Raw genomic sequence first — 21,999 nt, forward strand, 5'->3', positions numbered from 1 at the left:
GTTCTTTCGGGGTCCCTGGGGGGTGTGCGTCTGGTGGGGTGTCACTGGGCGGATTGTTGACGGACAGTGCCTAGCCCTACCCCTTTCCCTAACCCTAACCCTAACCCTAATTCCTAACCCTAACCCCCAACACCTAACCCTAACCCTAACCCTAACCCTAACCCCTAACCCTAACCCTAACCCTAACCCTAACCCTTTATCCCCTTCCCCCACCCCCTACTCCTAAACCTAACCCTAACCCTAACCCTAACCCTAACCCTAAACCCTAACCCTAACCCTAACCCTAACCCTAACCCCTAACCCTAACCCTAACCCTAACCCTAGGCATGGCTCAGCCAGCCTGACGAGGTCTGAAAGACCGAAACGCGCGTCGCTGGATGCTGGATACCAATGCAACATGTGTTTGACACCGCATTTGACGCAGACTCGGATTGCTTTCTTTCAGGGTCCTTGGGGGGTCTTGCGGTTGGTGTGGACGTTGCCTAGGCAGGTTGTCCATGGACAGTGCCTCTATCCCCTACCCCCACCCCCTACTCCTAAACCTAACCCTAACCCTAACCCTAACCCTAACACCCTAACCCTAACACCCTAACCCTAACCCTAACCCTAACCCTTGTTTTAATACATAAATACAGCGTTTTAAAAGCATACACAATCTGTGTAAATATATTAGTCTGTGGTTAAAAGGACTTGAAAGGACTCGGAACTCAAAATGCAGGACTTAGGACTTGACTTGAGACTTTGCAGTCTTGACTTTGGACTTGACTCGAGACTTGAGGGCAAAGACTTGAGACTTACTTGTGACTTGCAAAACAATGACTTGGTCCCACCTCTGGTATATACTAATTCACAGATGTCATTCTATTATAAAAAAGTCAGTAAATGATATATATATTTGTAAACGCTTTGAAGTGGGAAAGGGGTAGGATTAAATAAGCTTTGCTTCTTCCTACTCCTTTTCGGACATGATGTAAAGTGAATGATATGAAATTGTGTGATGTATTATGTTGTAAGTGTGTTCATGTTCGAAATAAAAAAATAAAATAAAATAAAAAAAATAAAAAATAAAAAAAAACTCACCCTAAATTTGATCTTTAAATAAAGTAAAAAATGTCCTTTTTAATAGTTTTTTTTTTTTTTACAAAATCAAAAATCAATATGGCCCTGGAAAACTTTGACTTTTCAGTGTGCAACCCTTAGTCCAGGGGTCGGCAACCCAAAATGTTGAAAGAGCCATATTGGACCAAAAATACAAAAACAAATCTGTCTGGAGCCGCAACAAATTCAAAGCCATATTACATACAGATAGTGTGTCATGAGATATAAATTGAATTAAGAGGACTTAAAGGAAACTTAATGACCTCAAATATAGCTACAAATGAGGCATAATGATGCAATATGTACATATAGCTAGCCTAAATAGCATGTTAGCATCGATTAGCTTGCAGTCATGCAGTGACCAAATATGTCTGATTAGCACTCCACACAAGTCAATAACATCAACAAAACTCACCTTTGTGGATTCACGCACAACGTTAAAAGTGTGGTGGACAAAATGAGAAAGAAAAAGAAGTGTCATAAAACACGTCCTAGAAAGTCGGAGAAAGTTATACATGTAAACAAACTAAGGTGAGTTCAAGGACCGCCAAAATTAGTAGGACAAAACGGCGCTCCCCAAATACTCGAACCAGTGAAGCATGTTTAATATAAACAGTGTGCTTTATAACAATTAGGGAGGTTTGTGTCATGTTTTTCCTCCTACAGAAACCATATTAACACAAAAAATATTTTTTTTCCCCTCATCTTTTTCCATTTTTCATACATTTTCGAAAAAGCTCCAGAGAGCCACCAGGGCGGCGCTAGGGAGCCGCATGCGGCTCTAGAGCCGCGGGTTGCCGACCCCCGCCTTAGTAGAAGACACTTGGACACACCTGAGTTGTAGTCTTTTGCATTACATCAAAAATCTTAGCTTTTTTTTTTTTTTGGTTTACAATTTTACTACTATTGTTTTATCCAACAACATGCTTTTGGACAGCCCCCGTACTTATACAATTTTTTTTTTTTGCATGTTCAGAATGTTCTCAAGTTTAAAAAGACATGACGTTTCTGTCGAAATTGAAAGAACGAATACATTTAGTAAGAAAAGATGAAGCACTTTACTTCCAGAAAGAAAGTCCGCAGTGACGCAATTTGATTTTGCCAAGATGCAAACAGGATTGTCACATAAAAAGTTCAGTTAAACGTTAAAGTACCAACATGGTGAAATGTGTCCTCTGCATTTGACCCATCCTCTTGTTCACCCTCTGGGAGGTGAGGGGAGCAGTGAGCCTCAAGGTTGGGAGCATGGAATTGTCCAAAATGTTTTGGTATCCTGGAGCATTCAAAGTTCTTTTCACTGGAACTAAAAGGCCAAGCCCAACTCATGAAAAACAACCCCACACCATAATTCCTCCTCCATCAAATTGCACACCCGCTGACCCCTCTCTGTCAGTTAAGTGGCCTACCGCTTGGTGCCTGAGTTGCTGTTGTTCCCAAGCCTCAAATTAAAAAAATATTCTGTCCCAGTTGGGCCATTCCACTAAATCAGTGACATTTGCCTGTTGTATCTCTACAAAAAATACACATTGTTGCATCTTAGGTAGCTTTGTTCCATTTGTGTACAAGGTTCCTTAGTTATTTGAGTAAAAGGGCTGAAAGGAGCAGAAGTAAAAATCATTTTGAGTTCATTACATTATGAGATGGCACAGATTGAGTAGAAAAAACAATGCCTACACCACATCAATAGTCCTACACTGCCCTCTTGTGGAACTTCCATGTCCTCCCTGCCTCATCAGTCTAGAACAGCTGCACAATAGGGGGGAATTTCATCCCATACTGCCATTATTTAAGGTACAGTACGGGTCAAAAGTTTCAAGAGGTACACTGCAAAAAGTCAGTGTTCAAAAACAAGAGTAAAAAATACAAAAATGAGGGGTATTTTATTTGAACTAAGCAAAATTATCTGCCAATAGAACAAGAAAATGTGTCTTGTCAAGACTTTCCAAAACAAGTCAAATTAGCTAACCTCAATGAACCCAAAAATACCTTAAAATAAGTATATTCTCACTAATAACAAGTGCACTTTTCTAGGTAGAAAAAAAAAGAGACCTTTTTGCTCAATATGTAGAAAAGTATTCTTAAATGAAGTAAACGCTAGTGCCATTATCTTGACATAATGATATGCGCTCGGCATTACATTTCTTGAATTCAGCAAACTTATACTAAAAACTATTTTATTGTTCTTAATGGAAAGGCAACAAGGCAAGCGCTTGTTACTCTCGGGGTCTACTAGCCGCTCAGGCAAATCATATTGTCTAAAAATACATTTTTCCATGGATAACATGACATCATCGCATCAAGTGCGTGCTCTTTCAGTCAATTAGTGCGCATATATACAGCCCGGCCCCCGGACAAATTTTTTTTAATTGTAATTTTGAAGAATTCATCTGAATGTGCATGAACTATTTCTGTTCAAAATTGTTAGAAATGTTAAATGTTTAAATATTAACTGTCAGTTTACTGTACTGTGCCAACTGTACTACTATATGAGTACCTATTTTCTATTGTTTCATTGAAAATAAAACAGCAAAGTCCATTTATCTGTTTTAATTATGAGACACAATTGTGTCAAGTCATGACTTTTTTTTATTTTTAACGCTTGAAATAAGAAATTCGTATACTTTAAAAAAGTAGTTTTATACTTGTGAGTGTTGATGACACAACACTTGATATTCTAGTTTCATAGTTTCAAGCATGTTTTACTCAATATAGGTCATCAAATCTCAGCAACAAGCTGTAATATCTTACTGACATCATTTAGGAGCAAAACACTTAAAACAAGTAAAACACTCTAACATAAAATCTGCTTAGTGAGAAGAATGATCTTATCAGACCGAAAATAAGCAAATATCACCCTTATTTGACATATTTCATGTTACTTAGATTTTAGTTTTTGCAGTGTAGTCACCTGAAATGGTGTTCACTTCACATGTGTGTGCAGCTCATGGAGAGAATGCCAAGAGTAAGCAGTAATCAGAGCAAAGGGTGGCTATTTTTGAAGAAACTAGAATATAAAACATGTTTTCAGTTATTTCACATTTTTGTTGTTGAGTACATAACTCCACATGTGTTCATTCATAGTTTTGATGTGACAATCTACAATGTAAATAGTCATGGAAATAAAGAAAACACATTGAATGAGAAGGTGTCCAAACTTTTGGCCTGTACTGTATTTGAGATCATCCCATTTGATAGATGGCAACTACACTGCAAAAGTGAAATCTAAGTAAGATGAAATATCTCAAATAAGGGTGATATTTGCTTATTTTCTGTCTGATAAGATCATTCTTCTCACTAAGCAGATTTGATGTTAGAGTGTTTTACTTGTTTTAAGTGTTTTGCTCCTAAATGATCTCAGTAAGATATTACAGCTTGTTGCTGAGATTTGATGACCTATATTGAGTAAAACATGCTTGAAACTAGAATATCAAGTGTTGCAAAGCTGTGTCATCAACACTCACAAGTATAAAACTGCTTTTTCAAAGTCATCATTTCTTATTTCAAGCATGAAAAAAAAAAAAATCATGACTGACACAATTGTGTCTCATAATTAAAACAGATGACAGCCAAATGGACTTTGCTGTTTTATTTTCAATGAAACAATAGAAAATACGTACTCATATAGTAGTACAGTTGGCACAGTACAGTAAACTGACAGTTAATATTTTAACATTTAACATTTCTAACCATTTTGAACAGAAATAGTTCATGCACATTCAGATAAATTCTTCAAAATTACAATTAAAAAAATTTTGGGCGGGGGCCGGGCTGTATATATGCGTACTAATTGACTGAAAGAGCACGCACTTGGCGCGATGATGTCATGTTATCCATGGAAAAATGCATTTTTAGACAATATGATTTGCCTGAGCGGCTAGTAGACCCCGAGAGTAACAAGCGCTTGCCTTGTTGCCTTTTCATTAAGAACAATAAATTAGTTTTTAGTAGAAGTAAATGCAATGCCGAGCGCATATCATTATGTCAAGATAATGGCACTAGCATTTACTTCATTTAAGAATATTTTTCAACATATTGAGCAAAAAGGTCTCTTTTTTTTTCTACCAAGAAAAGTGCACTTGTTATTAGTGAGAATATACTTATTTTAAGGAATTTTTGGGTTCTTTGAGGTTAGCTAATTTTACTTGTTTTGGAAAGTCTTGACAAGCCACATTTTCTTGTTCTATTGGCAGATCATTTTGCTTAGTTCAAATAAAATACCCCTCATTTTTGTATTTTTTTTTCTTGTTTTTGAGCACGGACTTTTTGCAGTGTAGTTAGGCTTGCGGACATGCCATCAGGGATTGTGTGAGCTTAAAAGAGCATGAATTTGTATTACATTTTGGGAAGCCACCGTTTGGCGGGCCAAAGAAAACGACTCTGCGGGCCAAATTTGGTGTGCAGGCCTCACGTTGGGCACCCCTGGTAGTAAAATATGTATCAAAAGTGCTGCTTTGGACATTGAAATGAAGGCTGTGAGGCACAGGTGTCAAAGTCAAGGCCCGGGGCCAGATGTAAGACAGTACCAAATCTATCTAATAAATGACAACCCCAGAACTTTATACTACGTCCAACAAGACTCCTTCATTTTACAAATGGAGTCATTCATGTTGACATAAAACACAGGTGTCAAAGTGAAGGCCCGGGGGCCAGATCTGGCCCGCGGCATCATTTTATTTGGCCCGCAAACCCCTGGAAATGATATGTGTCAATAAAGTAATTCATATTTTCTCACTAAATGTAATAGATTTTTTTCATTTTGACAGAAAAAATATATGTACTGCTTGAAATTGCATACCTTTTAAACTTTAACAGTATCCATTATTGCAAGAAATATTACAGTATATCATCATACTTTCCAAACATTTTTTTTGTCTAAATAAAAAATACATACTTAAATATCTGCTTGACTTATGATTTCACAGCAAACTACCCATCAAATTAATAAAAATGACAATACATTTTATGGTGTTCTTTAGAGCATATTACTGTAAATTGAAAAAAACAAACATTTTTGCGTTAAAATTCTGTTGACTGAGCTGTCATATTTTTACTGTAAAATCTTGTTTTTAACGGTGTATTACTGTAAATGGGAAGACGCTACATTTGTTTTTGCGTTTGAAAAACTAGCAGCTAAGTTGCCAGAATAAAAAAAAGAACCTGTACTGTTTTTCCATGAACAATATCATGTTGTAAAAACTAGAGATGTCCGATAATGGCTTTTTTGCCGATATCCGATATTGTCCAACTCTTAGTTACCGATTCCGATATCAACCGATACCGATATATACAGTGGTGGAATTAGCACATTATTATGCCTAATTTTGTTGTGATGCCCCGCTGGATGCATTAAACAATGTAACAAGGTTTACCAAAATAAATCAACTCAAGTTATGGAAAAACATGCCAACATGGCACTGCCATATTTATTATTGAAGTCACAAAGCGCATTATTTTTTTTAACATGCCTCAAAACAGCAGCTTGGAATTTGGGACATGCTCTCCCTGAGAGAGCATGAGGAGGTTGAGGTGGGCGGAGTTGAGGTGTGTGTGTGTGGGGGTGGAGGTGTAGCGGGGGTGTATATTGCAGCGTCCCGGAAGAGTTAGTGCTGCAACGGGTTCTGGGTATTTGTTCTGTTGTGTTTATGTTGTGTTACGGTGCGGATGTTCTTTGTCATTCTTGTTTGGTGTGGGTTCACATTGTGGCGCATATTTGTAACAGTGTTAAAGTTGTTTATACGGCCACCCTCAGTGTGACCTGTATGCGTTGCATTCACTTGTGTGTGTGAAAAGCCATAGATATTATGTGATTGGGCCAGCACGCAAAGGCAGTGCCTTTAAGGTTTATTGGCGCTCTGTACTTCTCCCTATGTCCGTGTACACAGCGGCGTTTTAAAAAGTCATACATTTTACTTTTTGAAACCGATATTACATTTTAAAGCATTTATCGGCCGATAATCTCGGCAGTCCGATATTATCGGACATCTCTAGTAAAAACAATGTCAATTTAACACAAAAATTCTGGCAACTAAACTGCCAGCTTTTTCTGTAAAAACCCCCAAAAAACCAGTGGTGCTGTTTTTCCATTTGCAGTAAAAAAAAACAAAAAACCCCCACTATATTTTAAAGTAAAATTTTGTAAATGTAGAGTTTTACTGTAAAATCGACAGCCTACTTAAAACAATTGATATAATTAATAATGAAATCTAACAGAGGCATATTCATACATTATTCACTGTTACAAGCCATGTGGCCCTCTGATGGCAGCCATAACTGCCATGTGGCCCTCAACGAAAACCACTTTGACATCCCTGCTGTAAGGCGTGAAGAGAATGTGAGGAGCTAACTGATTTATACCGAAGGGCAGCAATGTGATTGTGGAGGGAGAGTGTGATCAGCGCGCCTGCAGGAGCAAAGGTCACCGCCTCTGTCGATGAGGTTGAGGGCGGAGCACCATCGGATAGGGGCGGGGCATGTGCTGACGGCGAGACACAGCTGGCGGGTGATTAGATTTCACAGGTGGTACGTGTTAATCTAATCATCTGTTGTCTTTAACAGTGAGCGGCCGGGAGCAGAGAGAGAGAGAGGATACGGACGTGGCTGAAAGGTCACGTTCTACTGGAGAGAAAACTTGTGTTAAAAACAATTGTTCATTAAAACGTTGTTAAAACCTGCACGCTGTCGCGACTGGGACTGTGGCGTGGTTTGTTCTCTCGAGGTGCAAAAGATTTGGACCATACGTGGCGTGAAGGGGAGTACATGATTTATTTAAACACTATAACTACAAAAAAAAAGGATCAAACAAAAGGCGCGCACAGGGGCGGAAGTACAAAACTTGCCTAAAACACAAAACTTGCACAAAGGCAGAAACTATGAACAATTAAACAAAACTTGCAAACTATGGCATGAATAAAGAAAACTTACTTGGATGAAAAAACGGCATGAAAAAGTAAAGCAAGGGTCATAAGGGTGTGTGGAGAGTATAAATGCGGGATGTCACCAGAAAGACAAACTGAAAACAATGAACTTAAATACTACAGACATGATTAACAAAAACAGGTGCGTGACTCAAAACGTGAAACCGGTGCGTGACGTGACAGGTGAAAACTAATGGGTTGCTATGGTCCAATGAGTCCAAACGTGGAACAGGTGAAACTAATGGGTAATCATGGAAACAAGACAAGGGAGTGAAAATCCAGAAACTAAAGAGTCCAATAACTAAACAAAACAAAACATGACTAAAACAAAACATGACACACGCTTGTCTACAGTGGAGCTGCTAGGAAGCGACTTCCACAGTGATGTTTGCTTGAATTAATTAGGTAACACCATTCAATACCTTGTGACTGGTTTGAGTAGAACAAATGCTGCTGATCTGAGCGAGCATAACAAGTAATAATACATTTTCATTTGGTTGGAATTCATTAGCATCAGCTTCCTGAAGCAGGAACCATTCACCAGATAAGTAAATATCACTCCTTAATGAGAGCCACTTTGTCTTCCTCGCAACTAATGACAACCCTATTCAGAGAATGTTTGTCACATTTTAAAAGGCGTTTCATTGGCTGTTCTGTTCCGGCCAGAACAGATAGTAGTCGGAAAAATTAATCACAATGTTTAAGGCCAATAATATCAATCTTTTTCAGCCGGCTATGACCCAAGATGGAGTTTTAAGGACGGTTGAACGCAAGGTCAACGTTAATTTAAAGCAGTGGTTCTTAACCTTGTTGGAGGTACCGAACCCCACCTGTTTCATATGCTTCTTTAGTGACAAATAAAAGGTTTCTTTTTTTCAAATTCAAGACAAAGTTATATGTTTTTGCTAACACTTTAGTACATACTTGCCAACCCTCCCGAATTTTCCAGGAGACTCCCGAAAATCTCCCGGGACAAATATTCTACCGAAAATCTCCCGATTTTCAGCCGGAGCTGGAGGCCACGCCCCCTCCAGCTCCATGCGGACCTGAGTGAGGACAGCCTTGTCTTTATGACAACAGGGTGACAAGAACTAAATCATCCAGACTAGAGATAAATTGTATTATTATGTTTATCTTACCTAAAAATAAATATATTTATTCATTAAAAAAAAAAAAAAAACTAAATACATTTTTACTAAATTTTGCTAAAAACATCTAAATTAATTGTATTTTTATTTGTATTTTATCTGACTCCTTATTACATCCAGCCATAGAATTATACATTAAAATAAACATATTTGAAATAATTAATTTTAAATGATCATAATAATTCATTTAAAATGACAATATTTAATTATTAAAATAATTGCTTGTTTATCAACAACTTTAGCATTTTATTCATTACATTTTGAAGCTCTCAGAAGCCAAGTTATGTTATATTCCTTAAGATTTATTTATGCAAGTTTGAAGTATCAATTATCTAAACACAGTTTTGTTTGCATATTTTCAGGATATATATATATATATATATATATATATATATATATATATATATATATATATATATATATATATATATATATATATATATATGTATGAAATACTTGACTTGGTGAATTCTAGCTGTCAATATACTCCTCCCCTCTTAACCACGTCCCCAACCACGCCCCGCCCCACCCCTAACCACGCCCCCCACCTCCCGAAATCGGAGGTCTCAAGGTTGGCAAGTATGACATATATATATATATATATATATATATATATATATATATATATATATATATATATATATATATATATATATATATATATACATCCTGAAAATATGCAAACAAACTGTGTTTAGATAATTGATACTTCAAACTTGCATAAATATAACATGAATATAAGATAACTTGGCTTCTGAGAGCTTCAAAATGTAATGAATAAAATGCTAAAGTTGTTGATAAACAAGCAATTATTTTAATAATTAAATATGGTCATTTTAAATGAATTATTATGATCATTTAAAATCAATTATTTCAAATATGTTTATTTTAATGTATAATTATATGGCTGGATGTAATAAGGAGTCACAAAAAAATACAAATAAAAATACAATTAATTTTGATGTTTTTAGCAAAATATAGTAAAAATGTATTTTGTTTTTTTTTTGGTTTTTTTAATTAATAAATTCTCCATGCGGACTCAGGTCCGCATGGAGCTGGAGGGGGCGTGGCTTCCAGCTCCGGCTGAAAATCGGGAGATTTTCGGGAGAATATTTGTCCCGGGAGGTTTTCGGGAGAGGCGCTGAATTTCGGGAGTCTCCCGGAAAATTCGGGAGGGTTGGCAAGTATGCATGTAAGTCACAGCAGCTCAGAAGAGGCACCAAGCAGTGTGGGTGGGGAGCGTTTCCACAGAGCGGCCAGCCTGAAATGCTGGTGTCAGGGACAGACGCGGAAGGAGATTTTCTCAACAAAGTTCTAAAACATAGTGATGTATCAGATATATCAGATTGTAGGTGTTTTTTTTGGGGTTTTTTACCCTTCACGTTTATAATTCGCTGTGTTTGTTGCATTTTTGTTTGATTGTAAAATATGTGGATGGAGAGGGGGTGTGACGTTCATATGTTGTCAATATTCAGTGTTTTATCCTTCATAGTTAATATTGTAAATCCCAGTCTTTATTTTCATGTACATTCTGGGTGTCTCATTCAGTAAAAACATTTTAAATTCCATTCCCTTTTTTCAGGCGGTCTGTCAGAACGTTTATGGCTTTCAATCAGACATTATTGTGAGGTTTTTGTATTAGTGTGCCTAAAAATAGGACCAAGCACACATACTGTACAGCAGATTTTCACAGCTTACATATATATATATATATATATATATATATATATTAGGGATGTCCGATAATGGCTTTTTACTGATATCCGATATTCCGATATTGTCCAACTTTTTAATTACCGATACCGATATCAACCGATATATACAGTCGTGGAATTAACACATTATTATGCCTAATTTGGACAACCAGGTATGGTGAAGATAAGATACTTTTAAAAATGTTTAATAAAATAAGATAAATAAATTAAAAACATTTTCTTGAATAAAAAAGAAAGTAAAACAATATAAAAACAGTTACATATAAACTAGTAATTAATGAAAATGAGTCAAATTAACTGTTAAAGGTTAGTACTATTAGTGGAGCAGCAGCACGCACAATCATGTGTGCTTACGGACTGTATCCCTTGCAGACTGTATTGATATATATTGATATATAATGTAGGAACCTACCACAATATTAATAACAGAAAGAAACAACCCTTTTGTGTGAATGAGGGAGGGAGTTTTTTTGGGTTGGTGCACTAATTGTAAGTGTATCTTGTGTTTTTTATGTTGATTTAATAAAAAAAAAAAAAAAATAAATAAATAAATAAATAAAAAATAAAAATAAAAAAACGATACCGATAATAAAAAAACGATACCGATAATTTCCGATATTACATTTTAACGCATTTATTTATTTATCGACATCTCTAATAATATAAATATATATATATATATATATATATATATATATATATATATATATATATATATCAACTGTATATATATATATATATATATATATGGCGACTTGTCCAGGGTGTACCCCGCCTTCCGCCCGCATGCAGCTGAGATAGGCTCCAGCACCCCCCGCGACCCCAAAAGGGACAAGCGGTAGAAAATGGATGGATGGATGGATGGATATATACATACATACATAGATAGATAGATAGATAGATAGATAGATAGATAGATAGATAACCGGACACATTTTTTTCTCTAAATTTGACCCCCCAAGTTGCCCAGGCCTGACTTACAGCGAGTTGAAAGCCGTTAGTCTTTGACTACCGAGTTAAACTACACACACACACACACACACACACACACACACACACACACACACACACACACACACACAGTTGTGGTCTAGCCCAAAGCATGCAGCATCCAACAAAGACCACATGGGCAAAAATTTGAGTGTGTTTCACAACGAGCGTCCCGTGACATGGCCAATGCAGAGGGGTGTGTGCGTGAGCGTGGAGTCACATGACCTCAAGTTAAATACCAAGTGGCTGCATAGCAATGCAACAAAGCTGACGACTGGGCTGCAGCACACACACACACACACACACACACATGCACACCACACCTGGCCAGTAGCTAACATGGACGCTGCTTATAAGAAAATCAACGGAAACTACACTCAGGATGTGGATGCAGACAACCAGGAGACCAGGGTAGGTTCTGACTCTTTGAGATATTGGACCACAGGGAGTTTGGTGTCAAATGGCATTCATCCTTAGAGAACACATACATTGGGACTAAAATATTCCAGGTACGATAGCAGAATGGGATGTCAAAGGTGCACCAGTGGGGACAACGAGCTGATGGACAAAGATCTTCATGATCTCTGCTGTCCGCCAAGCTGCTTTGGTTGTTTGGCGTGTAGGTGGTCCAAAGTGCAACCAGCAGCTTGCTACTGCCATGTTCCAAGAAACAATGCGGAACATTACAGGAAAGAATTTAAAAATAAAAACAAATAAGAAAAGTTTGCAAGAAAAAGTTCAAATGTTTGATCTGGCAGCATATCTTGACCTGTTGGATTGTTTTTAATATGTTTCGTTGTATAATGTTTTGTTTTCAATTGTTGACAAATGAGTGTTGATACAAATAATTTATTGTTTGCTTCCAATATTTGTCCTGTGTTTTTTTTTTCCTTCTTTTTTTGGGTTAAAATCGTACTCAACAAACTGAAGGCAAAAAAAATCAGAAAATCCTTCAAAGACTTTGAAAAATGTTTCAAGTCAAAAGTATTAACTTCGATATCAGCGATGCTCATCCTGATATCAAATTTGAAATATACTATACGGTATAATACCGTATTTTCCGGACCATAGGGCGCACCGGATTATAAGGCGCACTGTCGAAGAATGCTCTATTTTCGATCTTTTTTCACATATAAGATGCACCTGATTATCAGTTTTTATATATGTTTTAAAATGTTGATTTCTATTTATTGTTTTAATTGGTTTTACCCTTTTTTAAATCATATTTATTTTTATATTGGTTTTATATTCATCAATTTTTTTGTTTTTATTCAGTCATTGGTGGATAATATTTGAATATTGTTTTTAATATTGTTGTGCAGCACTTTGGAAACATTTTTGTTGTTTTAAGTTCAAGTTAAAGTTAAAGTACCAATGATTGTCACACACACACAAGGTGTGGTCAAATTTGTCCTCTGCATTTGACCCATCCCCTTGTTCACCCCCTGGGAGGTGAGGGGAGCAGTGTGCAGCAATTTTTGGTGATTTAACCCCCAATTCCAAGCCTTGATGCTGAGTGCCAAGCAGGGAGGTAATGGCTCCCATTTTTATAGTCTTTGGTATGACTCGGCTGGGGTTTGAACTCACAACCTACCCATCTCAGGACGGACACTCTAACCACTAGGCCACTGAGTAGGTTAAATGGGCTGTACAAATAAAGTGGATTGGATTGGATAAGGCACATTAAGGGAGTCAAAAATATTTTTTTCTAAATATAAAAGACTTCCTTGTGGTCTACATAACATGTAATGGTGGTTCTTTGGTCAAAATGTTGCATAGATGATGTTTTACACATCATCTTCAAGCCACTTTCTGACAGTCGCTTTAGTGGGCGGTCTTATTTACGTGCCTCCATTTCGACAGCGTCTTCTCCCCGTCATCTTTGTTGTAGCGGTGTAGCGTGCAAGGACGGGAGTGGAAGAAGTGTCAAAAGATGGAGCTAACTGTTTTACACTTCAGTTCTTTGGGTGAATAATGTAAACTCACTACACCGGTATGTTTTAGTGCTTTTCTGGCGAGTTTACTGACAGATATAAGTAAGAACTTTACATTACTTTATATTACAAATGGCAACAGCGGAGGATGCATGTCCCATAACAAGAAGATAGAGAAATAGAAGAAGCTTATAGACTACGGTGTTGGCACGGACTATAAGGGCGGATGCGCGCAATTTTTCAGGACTGATGCAGATCCCAAAAACAGATCAGCAGGTACCAGAGGGTGAGAAAAGTTGCTTTTGCATAATATTGTGAAACAAAACGCCAGATATTATGTCTTACCTTATACACACACCATAATAATACTCCTATGTTATTACACACAGCGCTCAAAAATCGATCAAAATGTTTTAATGCGACTTTGGCACGCTATGAAGCCGCACCGCTTGATGAATTGTAAAATCCATCAAAATGTTTTTTTTAGCGCTGTGTGTAATGTTCTATATTTTAAATGGAACATATAAAATGTTGTTGTTGTTTACTTGAGTCAAATTGCAGGCTACACGTATCTCTTATGTTTGACTGCCATCTACCGGTCAAACTTATCATTTCACCTTGTACCAAATAAAATAGCTTCGAAGTCGGTAAGCAAAACCAGAATTATTCTGTACATTAATTACATCGAGTTTTGAGAAAATTTTTTTTTTTAAAGTGCGCCTTATAGTCCGGAAAATACTGTAACTTGGATTTTGTTACTAGTTTGTTCCAAAAGGTCAGAAAACAAACAAAAAAATTCTATAAGACATAATGTAAATCAAATTAGTATGTTCCAGAAACCCAAACATATTAGAGACAAAATACATTTTTATATACAATAATATAATGTTTAAATTTTCCTGAGGGAACTCTCCTGAAGGAATCAATAAAGTACTATCTATCTATCTATCTAATGGTCATTTTATAAATGGAAAACAATGCGAAATACATATAAAGGAACATTTAACGTTACTTTTACCTTTATTGCCCACGCTTGTCGTCGTACTTTACGTGTCATGTTGGCATTGTTTTCCATAACTTGAGTTGATTTATTTTGGAAAACCTTGTTACATTGTTTAATGCATCCAGCGGGGCATCACAACAAAATTAGGAATAATAATGTGTTCATTCCACCACTGTATATATCGGTATCGCTTGATTTCGGAATCGGTAATTAAGAGTTGGACAATATCGGAAATCGGCAAAAAAGCCATTATCGGACATCTCTAGTTATCATGCCATGATTTTACCAGTCCGGGAACAGAATTTCCTCTATGTGGCCCCTGAGCTGACACCCATGTGGTTTATGGACCAGTTTATTACTTGAAAAGCTTGGCCTTTGTATAACCCGGCTGATATGTGGTGTACAAAAACCGAGGTACCAGTGTGTTTGAGTCAAGTGGCCGTGGCAGGTTTAGATTTGAGTCCATGTCATAAAAGTTTAAGATGGTAGGTTGAAGGTTGAGGTGTACAGATGTTTTTTGCTGCACTTAAACATCAAAAGACAGAGCCTAACTGAGCCTAGTCTATAAAATCCGCTACACCTCCCTGATACCGAAGTACAAACCCCGTTTCCATATGAGTTGGGAAATTGTGTTAGATGTAAATATAAACGGAATACAATGATTTGCAAATCATTTTCAAGCCATATTCAATTGAATGCACTACAAAGACAACATATTTCATGGGTTTTTTTTTTGCAAATAATAATTAACTTAGAATTTCATGGCTGCAACACGTGACAAAGTAGTTGGGAAAGGGCATGTTCACCACTGTGTTACATGGCCTTTCCTTTTAACAACACTCAGTAAACGTTTGGGAACTGAGGAGAGACATTTTTGAAGCTTCTCAGGTGGAATTTTTTCCCATTCTTGCTTGATGTACAGCTTAAGTTGTTCAACAGTCCGGGGGTCTCCGTTGTGCTATTTTAGGCTTCATATTTTCAATGGGAGACAGGTCTGGACTACAGGCAGGCCAGTCTAGTACCCACACTCTTTTACTATGAAGCCACGTTAATGTAACACATGGCTTGGCATTGTCTTGCTGAAATAAGCAGGGGCGGCCATGATAACGTTGCTTGGATGGCAACATATATTGCTCCAAAAGCTGTATGTACCTTTCAGCATTAATGGTGCCTTCACAGATGTGTAAGTTACCCATGTCTTGGCCACTAATACACCCCCATACCATCACACATGCTGCCTTTTACACTTTGCACCTATAACAATCCGGATGGTTCTTTTCCTCTTTGGTCCGGAGGACACGACGTCCACAGTTTCCAAAAACAATTTGAAATGTGGACTCGTCAGCCCACAGAACACTTTTCCACTTTGTATCAGTCCATCTTAGATGCGAAGCCGACAGCGTTTCTGGGTGTTGTTGATAAACGGTTTTCGCCTTGCATAGGAGAGTTTTAACTTGCACTTACAGATGTAGTGATCAACTGTAGTTACTGACAGTGGGTTTCTGAAGTGTTCCTGAGCCCATGTGGTGATATCCTTTACACACTGATGTCACTTGTTGATGCAGTACAGCCTGAGGGATGGAAGGTCACGGGCTTAGCTGCTTACGTGCAGTGATTTCTCCAGATTCTCTGAATCCTTTGATGATATTACGGAGCGTAGATGGTGAAATCCCTAAATTCCTTGCAATAGCTGGTTGAGAAAGGTTTTTCTTAAACCGTTCAACAATTTGCTCACGCATTTGTTGACAAAGTGGTGACCCTCGCCCCATCCTTGTTTGTGAATGACTGAGCATTTCATGGAATCTACTTTTATACCCAATCATGGCACCCACCTGTTCCCAATTTGCCTGTTCACCTGTGGGATGTTCCAATTAAGTGTTTGATGGGCATTCCTCAACTTTATCAGTATTTATTGCCACCTTTCCCAACTTCTTTGTCACGTGTTGCTGCCATCAAATTCTAAAGTTAATGATTATTTGCAAAAAAAAAAAAAAAAGTTTATGAGTTTGAACATCAAATATGTTGTCTTTGTAGCATATTCAACTGAATATGGCTTGAAAAGGATTTGCAAATCATTGTATTCCGTTTATATTCACATCTAACACAATTTCCCAACTCATATGGAAACAGGGTTTGTACATGTCAAACTACTTCCATAACGTAAATGACCGCCATAACCACAACACCAGGGGGAGCTCCACTAACCACGTTCAACCCAGATTCCGATCTAACAAAGGTCTTAACTCATTCTCCTTCTATGCCACATCAATATGGAATGCACTCTCAACAGGTGTAAAAGAAAGGGCATCTCTATCCTCCTTCAAAACCACACTAAAACAACACCTCTAGGCAACTTCAACCCTTGACTAACACCCTCCCCCCACCACATCCCACCTCCCCGGATTGTAAATAATCAAATGTATGTACTTGTTCTTATGTTATCTGAACTCACTATGTTCTCTGCTCGCTCTACATATCCTACCAAGTCAGTCCTACACTGTTACCATGATGATGATGCAATTGTTGATGACTGAAGTGCTGATATCAACCCCCCACCCCCACATTGTAAATAATGTAAATATTTCAATGTATATACTCCGATGATGAACTTGTGTGATGACTGCATTATGCTGATAGTATATATTTGTACCATGAATTGATTAACGTGGACCCCGACTTAAAGGGGAACATTATCACCAGACCTATGTAAGCGTCAATATATACCTTGATGTTGCAGAAAAAAGACCATTTATTTTTTTAACCCATTTCCCAACTCTAAATGGGTGAATTTTGGCGAATTAAACACCTTTCTAATATTCGCTCTGACGTCACATCGGAAAGCAATCCGCCATTTTCTCAAACACCGAGTCAAATCAGCTCTTTTATTTTCCGTTTTTTCGACTGTTTTCCGTACCTTGGAGACATCATGCCTCGTCGGTGTGTTGTCGGAGGGTGTAACAACACCAACAGGGACGGATTCAAGTTGCACCAGTGGCCCAAAGATGCCAAAGTGGCAAGAAATTGGACGTTTGTTCCGCACACTTTACCCACGAAAGCTATGCTACGACAGAGATGGCAAGAATGTGTGGATATCCTGCGACACTCAAAGCAGATGCATTTACAACCATAAAGTCAAAGAAATCTGCCGCCAGACCCCCATTGAATCTGCCGGAGTGTGTGAGCAATTCAGGGACAAAGGACCTCGCTAGCACGGCAAGCAATGGCGGCAGTTTGTTCCCGCAGACGAGCGAGCTAAACCCCCTGGATGTCTTGGCTCATACCGTCCCTTATGCCACCGAAGATGATCAAGAGAAGAATATCCACCCTAGCTTCCCTGGCCTGCTGACATGAGGGTATGTCTACAGAATATATTAATTGATGAAAACTGGGCTGTCTGCACTCTCAAAGTGCATGTTGTTGCCAAATGTATTTCATATGCTGTAAACCTAGTTCATAGTTGTTAGTTTCCTTTAATGCCAAACAAACACATACCAATCGTTGGTTAGAAGGCGATCGCCGAATTCGTCCTCGCTTTCTCCCGTGTCGCTGGCTGTCGTGTCGTTTTTGTCGGTTTCGCTTGCATACGGTTCAAACCGATATGGCTCAATAACTTCAGTTTCTTCTTCAATTTGGTTTTCGCTACCTGCCTCCACACTACAACCATCCGTTTCAATACATGCGTAATCTGTTGAATCGCTTAAGCCGCTGAAATCCGAGTCTGAATCCGAGCTAATGTCGCTATAGCTTGCTGTTCTTTCCGCCATGTTTGTTTGTGTTGGCATCACTATGCATACTTGCCAACCTTGAGACCTCCGATTTCGGGAGGTGGGGGGTGGGGTGGGGGCGTGGTCGGGGTGGGGCAGGGGCGTGGTTGGGGGCGTGGCTAAGAGGGGAGGAGTATATTTACAGTTAGAATTCACCAACTCAAGTATTTCATATATATATATATATATATATATATATATATATATATATCAAGAGGGACAGAGACAGCGCACAGTGCATGTGGATCACATGTTACCATGGAGAGACTGCCAGTTATCTAGTCTCCACCAGTTACAGAAAATGTGCCATCAGTACAACTGGACAGTGCTGTTTCAGTTCCATCACCAGGACCATCAGTGAGTCAGACACAAACTAGTCTCATCATTGAACCAGATTCAAGGGCTGCTGAGTTGCCATCATCAGAACCCAGATCACCCACAACAAAAACCCCACCAGTGATTCGCAGGTACACAGAAAGGTTTCGAGTACCACCAAAAAAACTGAATCTCTGAAGACAGGATAAAAATCTGTGTTAAAGATGTACAAATTACACTGTTTGTATAATAAGCATGTTATTGTTTACAAATGAGGGTTAAGAGTTCAGTACTAAAAAAAAAAGAATGTGGCTTAAGTACAGTTTTTTAATTGAGCTGCTGTATTCTTTGGTTGGGTTGTTCATTTCTTTTAAGTATCTTCTACATTTCTAAAAGGGGAGGAATGTCATAGAGTGATCTATGTTTGTCTGTTGCCATCTCCTGGTGAATGTTGGCTATAGCGTACTGGGGTTACTTTTTGGTTGGCCAACCATTTACGTGGTGTTGCGCACCTGACGTCAAGTGTGTGAGTCTGTTCTGAAGTCTACAGTAAAGAGACGTACTTCATCCCCTGGCCTGTTTATTGCCTCCAACTCAATATATTACAACAACATTGCTCCATGCAGACCCTCTAGGTCCGCCTGAATTTCGGGAGTTTTTCGGGAGAAAATTTGTCCCGGGAGGTTTTCGGGAGAGGCGCTGAATTTCGGGAGTCTCCCGGAAAATCCGGGAGGGTTGGCAAGTATGTCACTATGTGACGTCACAGGAAAATGGGCGGGTGGTTAAAATCAGGCACTTTGAAGCTTTTTTTAGGGATATTGCGTGATGGGTAAAATTTTGAAAAAAACTTCAAAAAATATAATAAGCCACTGGGAACTGATTTTTAATGGTTTTAACCCTTCTGAAATTGTGATAATGTTCCCCTTTAAACAAGTGTAAAAACTTATTGGGGTGTTACCATTTAGTGGTCAAATGTACGGAATATGTACTGTACTGTGCAATCTACTAATACAAGTTTCAATCAATCAATCAAACAGATAAAACGTTTAAAAGTCAAAATGTGTTGTTCTCAGACGTGGAGGCGGGGCTCCATGTACCTGGAGGAGGAGACCAACAAGAAGTCTGAAGTGATCACCTGCATTTTCTCCCTGAAGGAGGAGGTGGGAGCTTTGGCCAAAGCGCTGCGACTCTTTGAGGTAACGATATCATCATCATCCTCATCCGTATCCTGCTGGCTGTGGTCACGTGACCTCAGAGGTCCTCAAGGACACTCGCTGCCAGAACGACAAACATCTCAAGCTGATGACGTGCTTGGTTAACGATGCTCAAGGCCAATTGGCCGTTGGTCACGACCGAGGGGTGTGACTAGAACTAAAGTCCCGTGACTACGATCTCACCCATAAATGTCTTCACTTGAATATTCAACATTTGACTCGAACCAGCTTCGAAAGGTTGAGCTTGTTTTTCTAAAGCTGAGAGAGAGCCGCTAAGCAAACACTTCTTATCTCCCATTGATCCACTGACCCACCTCCTGTCTGCAGGTGACCCCCCTCTTCAAACTTACAACACACACATGCCGCTTTAACCACTTTTATATTCTTAAACATCACGCTTGACTACAACTGTCACAGTTTTCACGCGAGTCCTGAAACTAAAACATTTGACACTTGACTAAAAATCATGGTTTTAATCTACAAAACCCCAAAAGCAGTGAAGTTGTCACGTTGTGTAAATGGTAAATAAAAAGAGAATACAATCCTTTTCAACTTATATTCAATTGAATAGACTGCAAAGACAAGATATGTAACGTTCAAACTGGAAAACTTGGTTATTTTTTGCAAATATTAGCTCATTTGGAATTTGATGCCTGCAACATGTTTCAAAAAAGTGGCGAAAAAGACTGATAAAGTTGAGGAATGCTCATCAAACACTTATTTGGAACATCCCACAGGTGAACAGGCAAATTGGGAACAGGTGGGTGCCATGATTGGGTATAAAAGCAGCTTCCATGAAATGCTCACAAACAAGGACGGGGGGCGAGGGTCACCACTTTGTCAACAAATGCGTGAGCAAATTGTTTAAGAACAACATTTCTCAACCAGCTATTGCAAGGAATTTAGGGATTTCACCATCTACGCTCCGTAATATCATCAAAATGTTCAGAGAATCTGGAGAAATCACTGCACGTAAGCCATGATATTACAAACCTTTGATCCCTCAGGCGGTACTGCATCAAAAAGGAACATCAGTGCGTAAAGGATATCACTACATGGGCTCAGGAACACTTTAAAAAAAACACTGTCAGTAACTACAGTTGGTGGCTACATCTATAAGTGCAAGTTAAAAGTCTACTATGAAAAGTGAAAGCCATTTATCAACAACACCCAGAAATGCCGCCGGCTTCGCTGGGCCCGAGCTCATCTAAGATGGACTGATGCAAAGTGGAAAAGTGTTCTGTGGTCTGACGAGTCCACATTTCCAAATTGTTTTTGGAAACTGTGGACGTCGTGTCCTCCGGACCAAAGAGGAAAAGAACCATCCGGATTGTTCTAGGCGCAAAGTGTAAAAGGCAGCATGTGTGATGGTATGGGGGTGTATTAGTGCCCAAGACATGGGTAACTTACACATCTGTGAAGGCACCATTAATGCTGAAAGGTACATACAGCTTTTGGAGCAACATATGTTGCCATCCAAGCAACGTTATCATGGACGCCCCTGCTTATTTCAGCAAGACTACATATTCTCTACTGCTCGCTAGTGTTACCATATCTGAGTTATTGTGCAGAAATATGGGGAAATAACTACAAATGTGCGCTACATTCGCTAACCGTGTTACAAAAAAGATCAGTTAGAATAATACATAATGTTGGATATAGAGAACATACAAACCCTTTATTTATCAAGTCAAAAATATTAAAGTTCGGTGATTTGGTAAAATTGCAAACAGCTAAAATGATGTACAAAGCAAACTATAACCTGCTACCAAAGAATGTACAACAATTGTTCTCAACTAAAGAGGAGAAATATAACCTTAGAGGAAAAAATAATTGAAAACATTTATATGCACATACAACACTTAGAACTTTTAGCATATCCATCCATCCATCCATTTTCTACC

General features: G+C 38.4%; 1 protein-coding gene across 1 annotated transcript in view; it reads left to right on the forward strand.

Moving 5' to 3' along the window:
* The first annotated feature begins 12,101 nt into the window (after positions 1 to 12,101).
* Positions 12,102 to 21,999, forward strand: part of pah (phenylalanine hydroxylase) — a 62,486-nt gene continuing 52,588 nt past the window's right edge. Inside the window, exons 1-2 of the mRNA XM_061983535.2 lie at positions 12,102 to 12,276; positions 19,955 to 20,077. Of these exons, the coding sequence (XP_061839519.1) occupies positions 12,205 to 12,276; positions 19,955 to 20,077 (195 nt within the window). The 5' untranslated portion in view covers positions 12,102 to 12,204. The remainder of the gene's footprint in view (positions 12,277 to 19,954; positions 20,078 to 21,999) is intronic.

The sequence above is a fragment of the Nerophis lumbriciformis genome, linkage group LG25 (genome assembly GCF_033978685.3).
Source record: "Nerophis lumbriciformis linkage group LG25, RoL_Nlum_v2.1, whole genome shotgun sequence".
Classification (NCBI taxonomy): Eukaryota; Metazoa; Chordata; class Actinopteri; order Syngnathiformes; family Syngnathidae; genus Nerophis; species Nerophis lumbriciformis.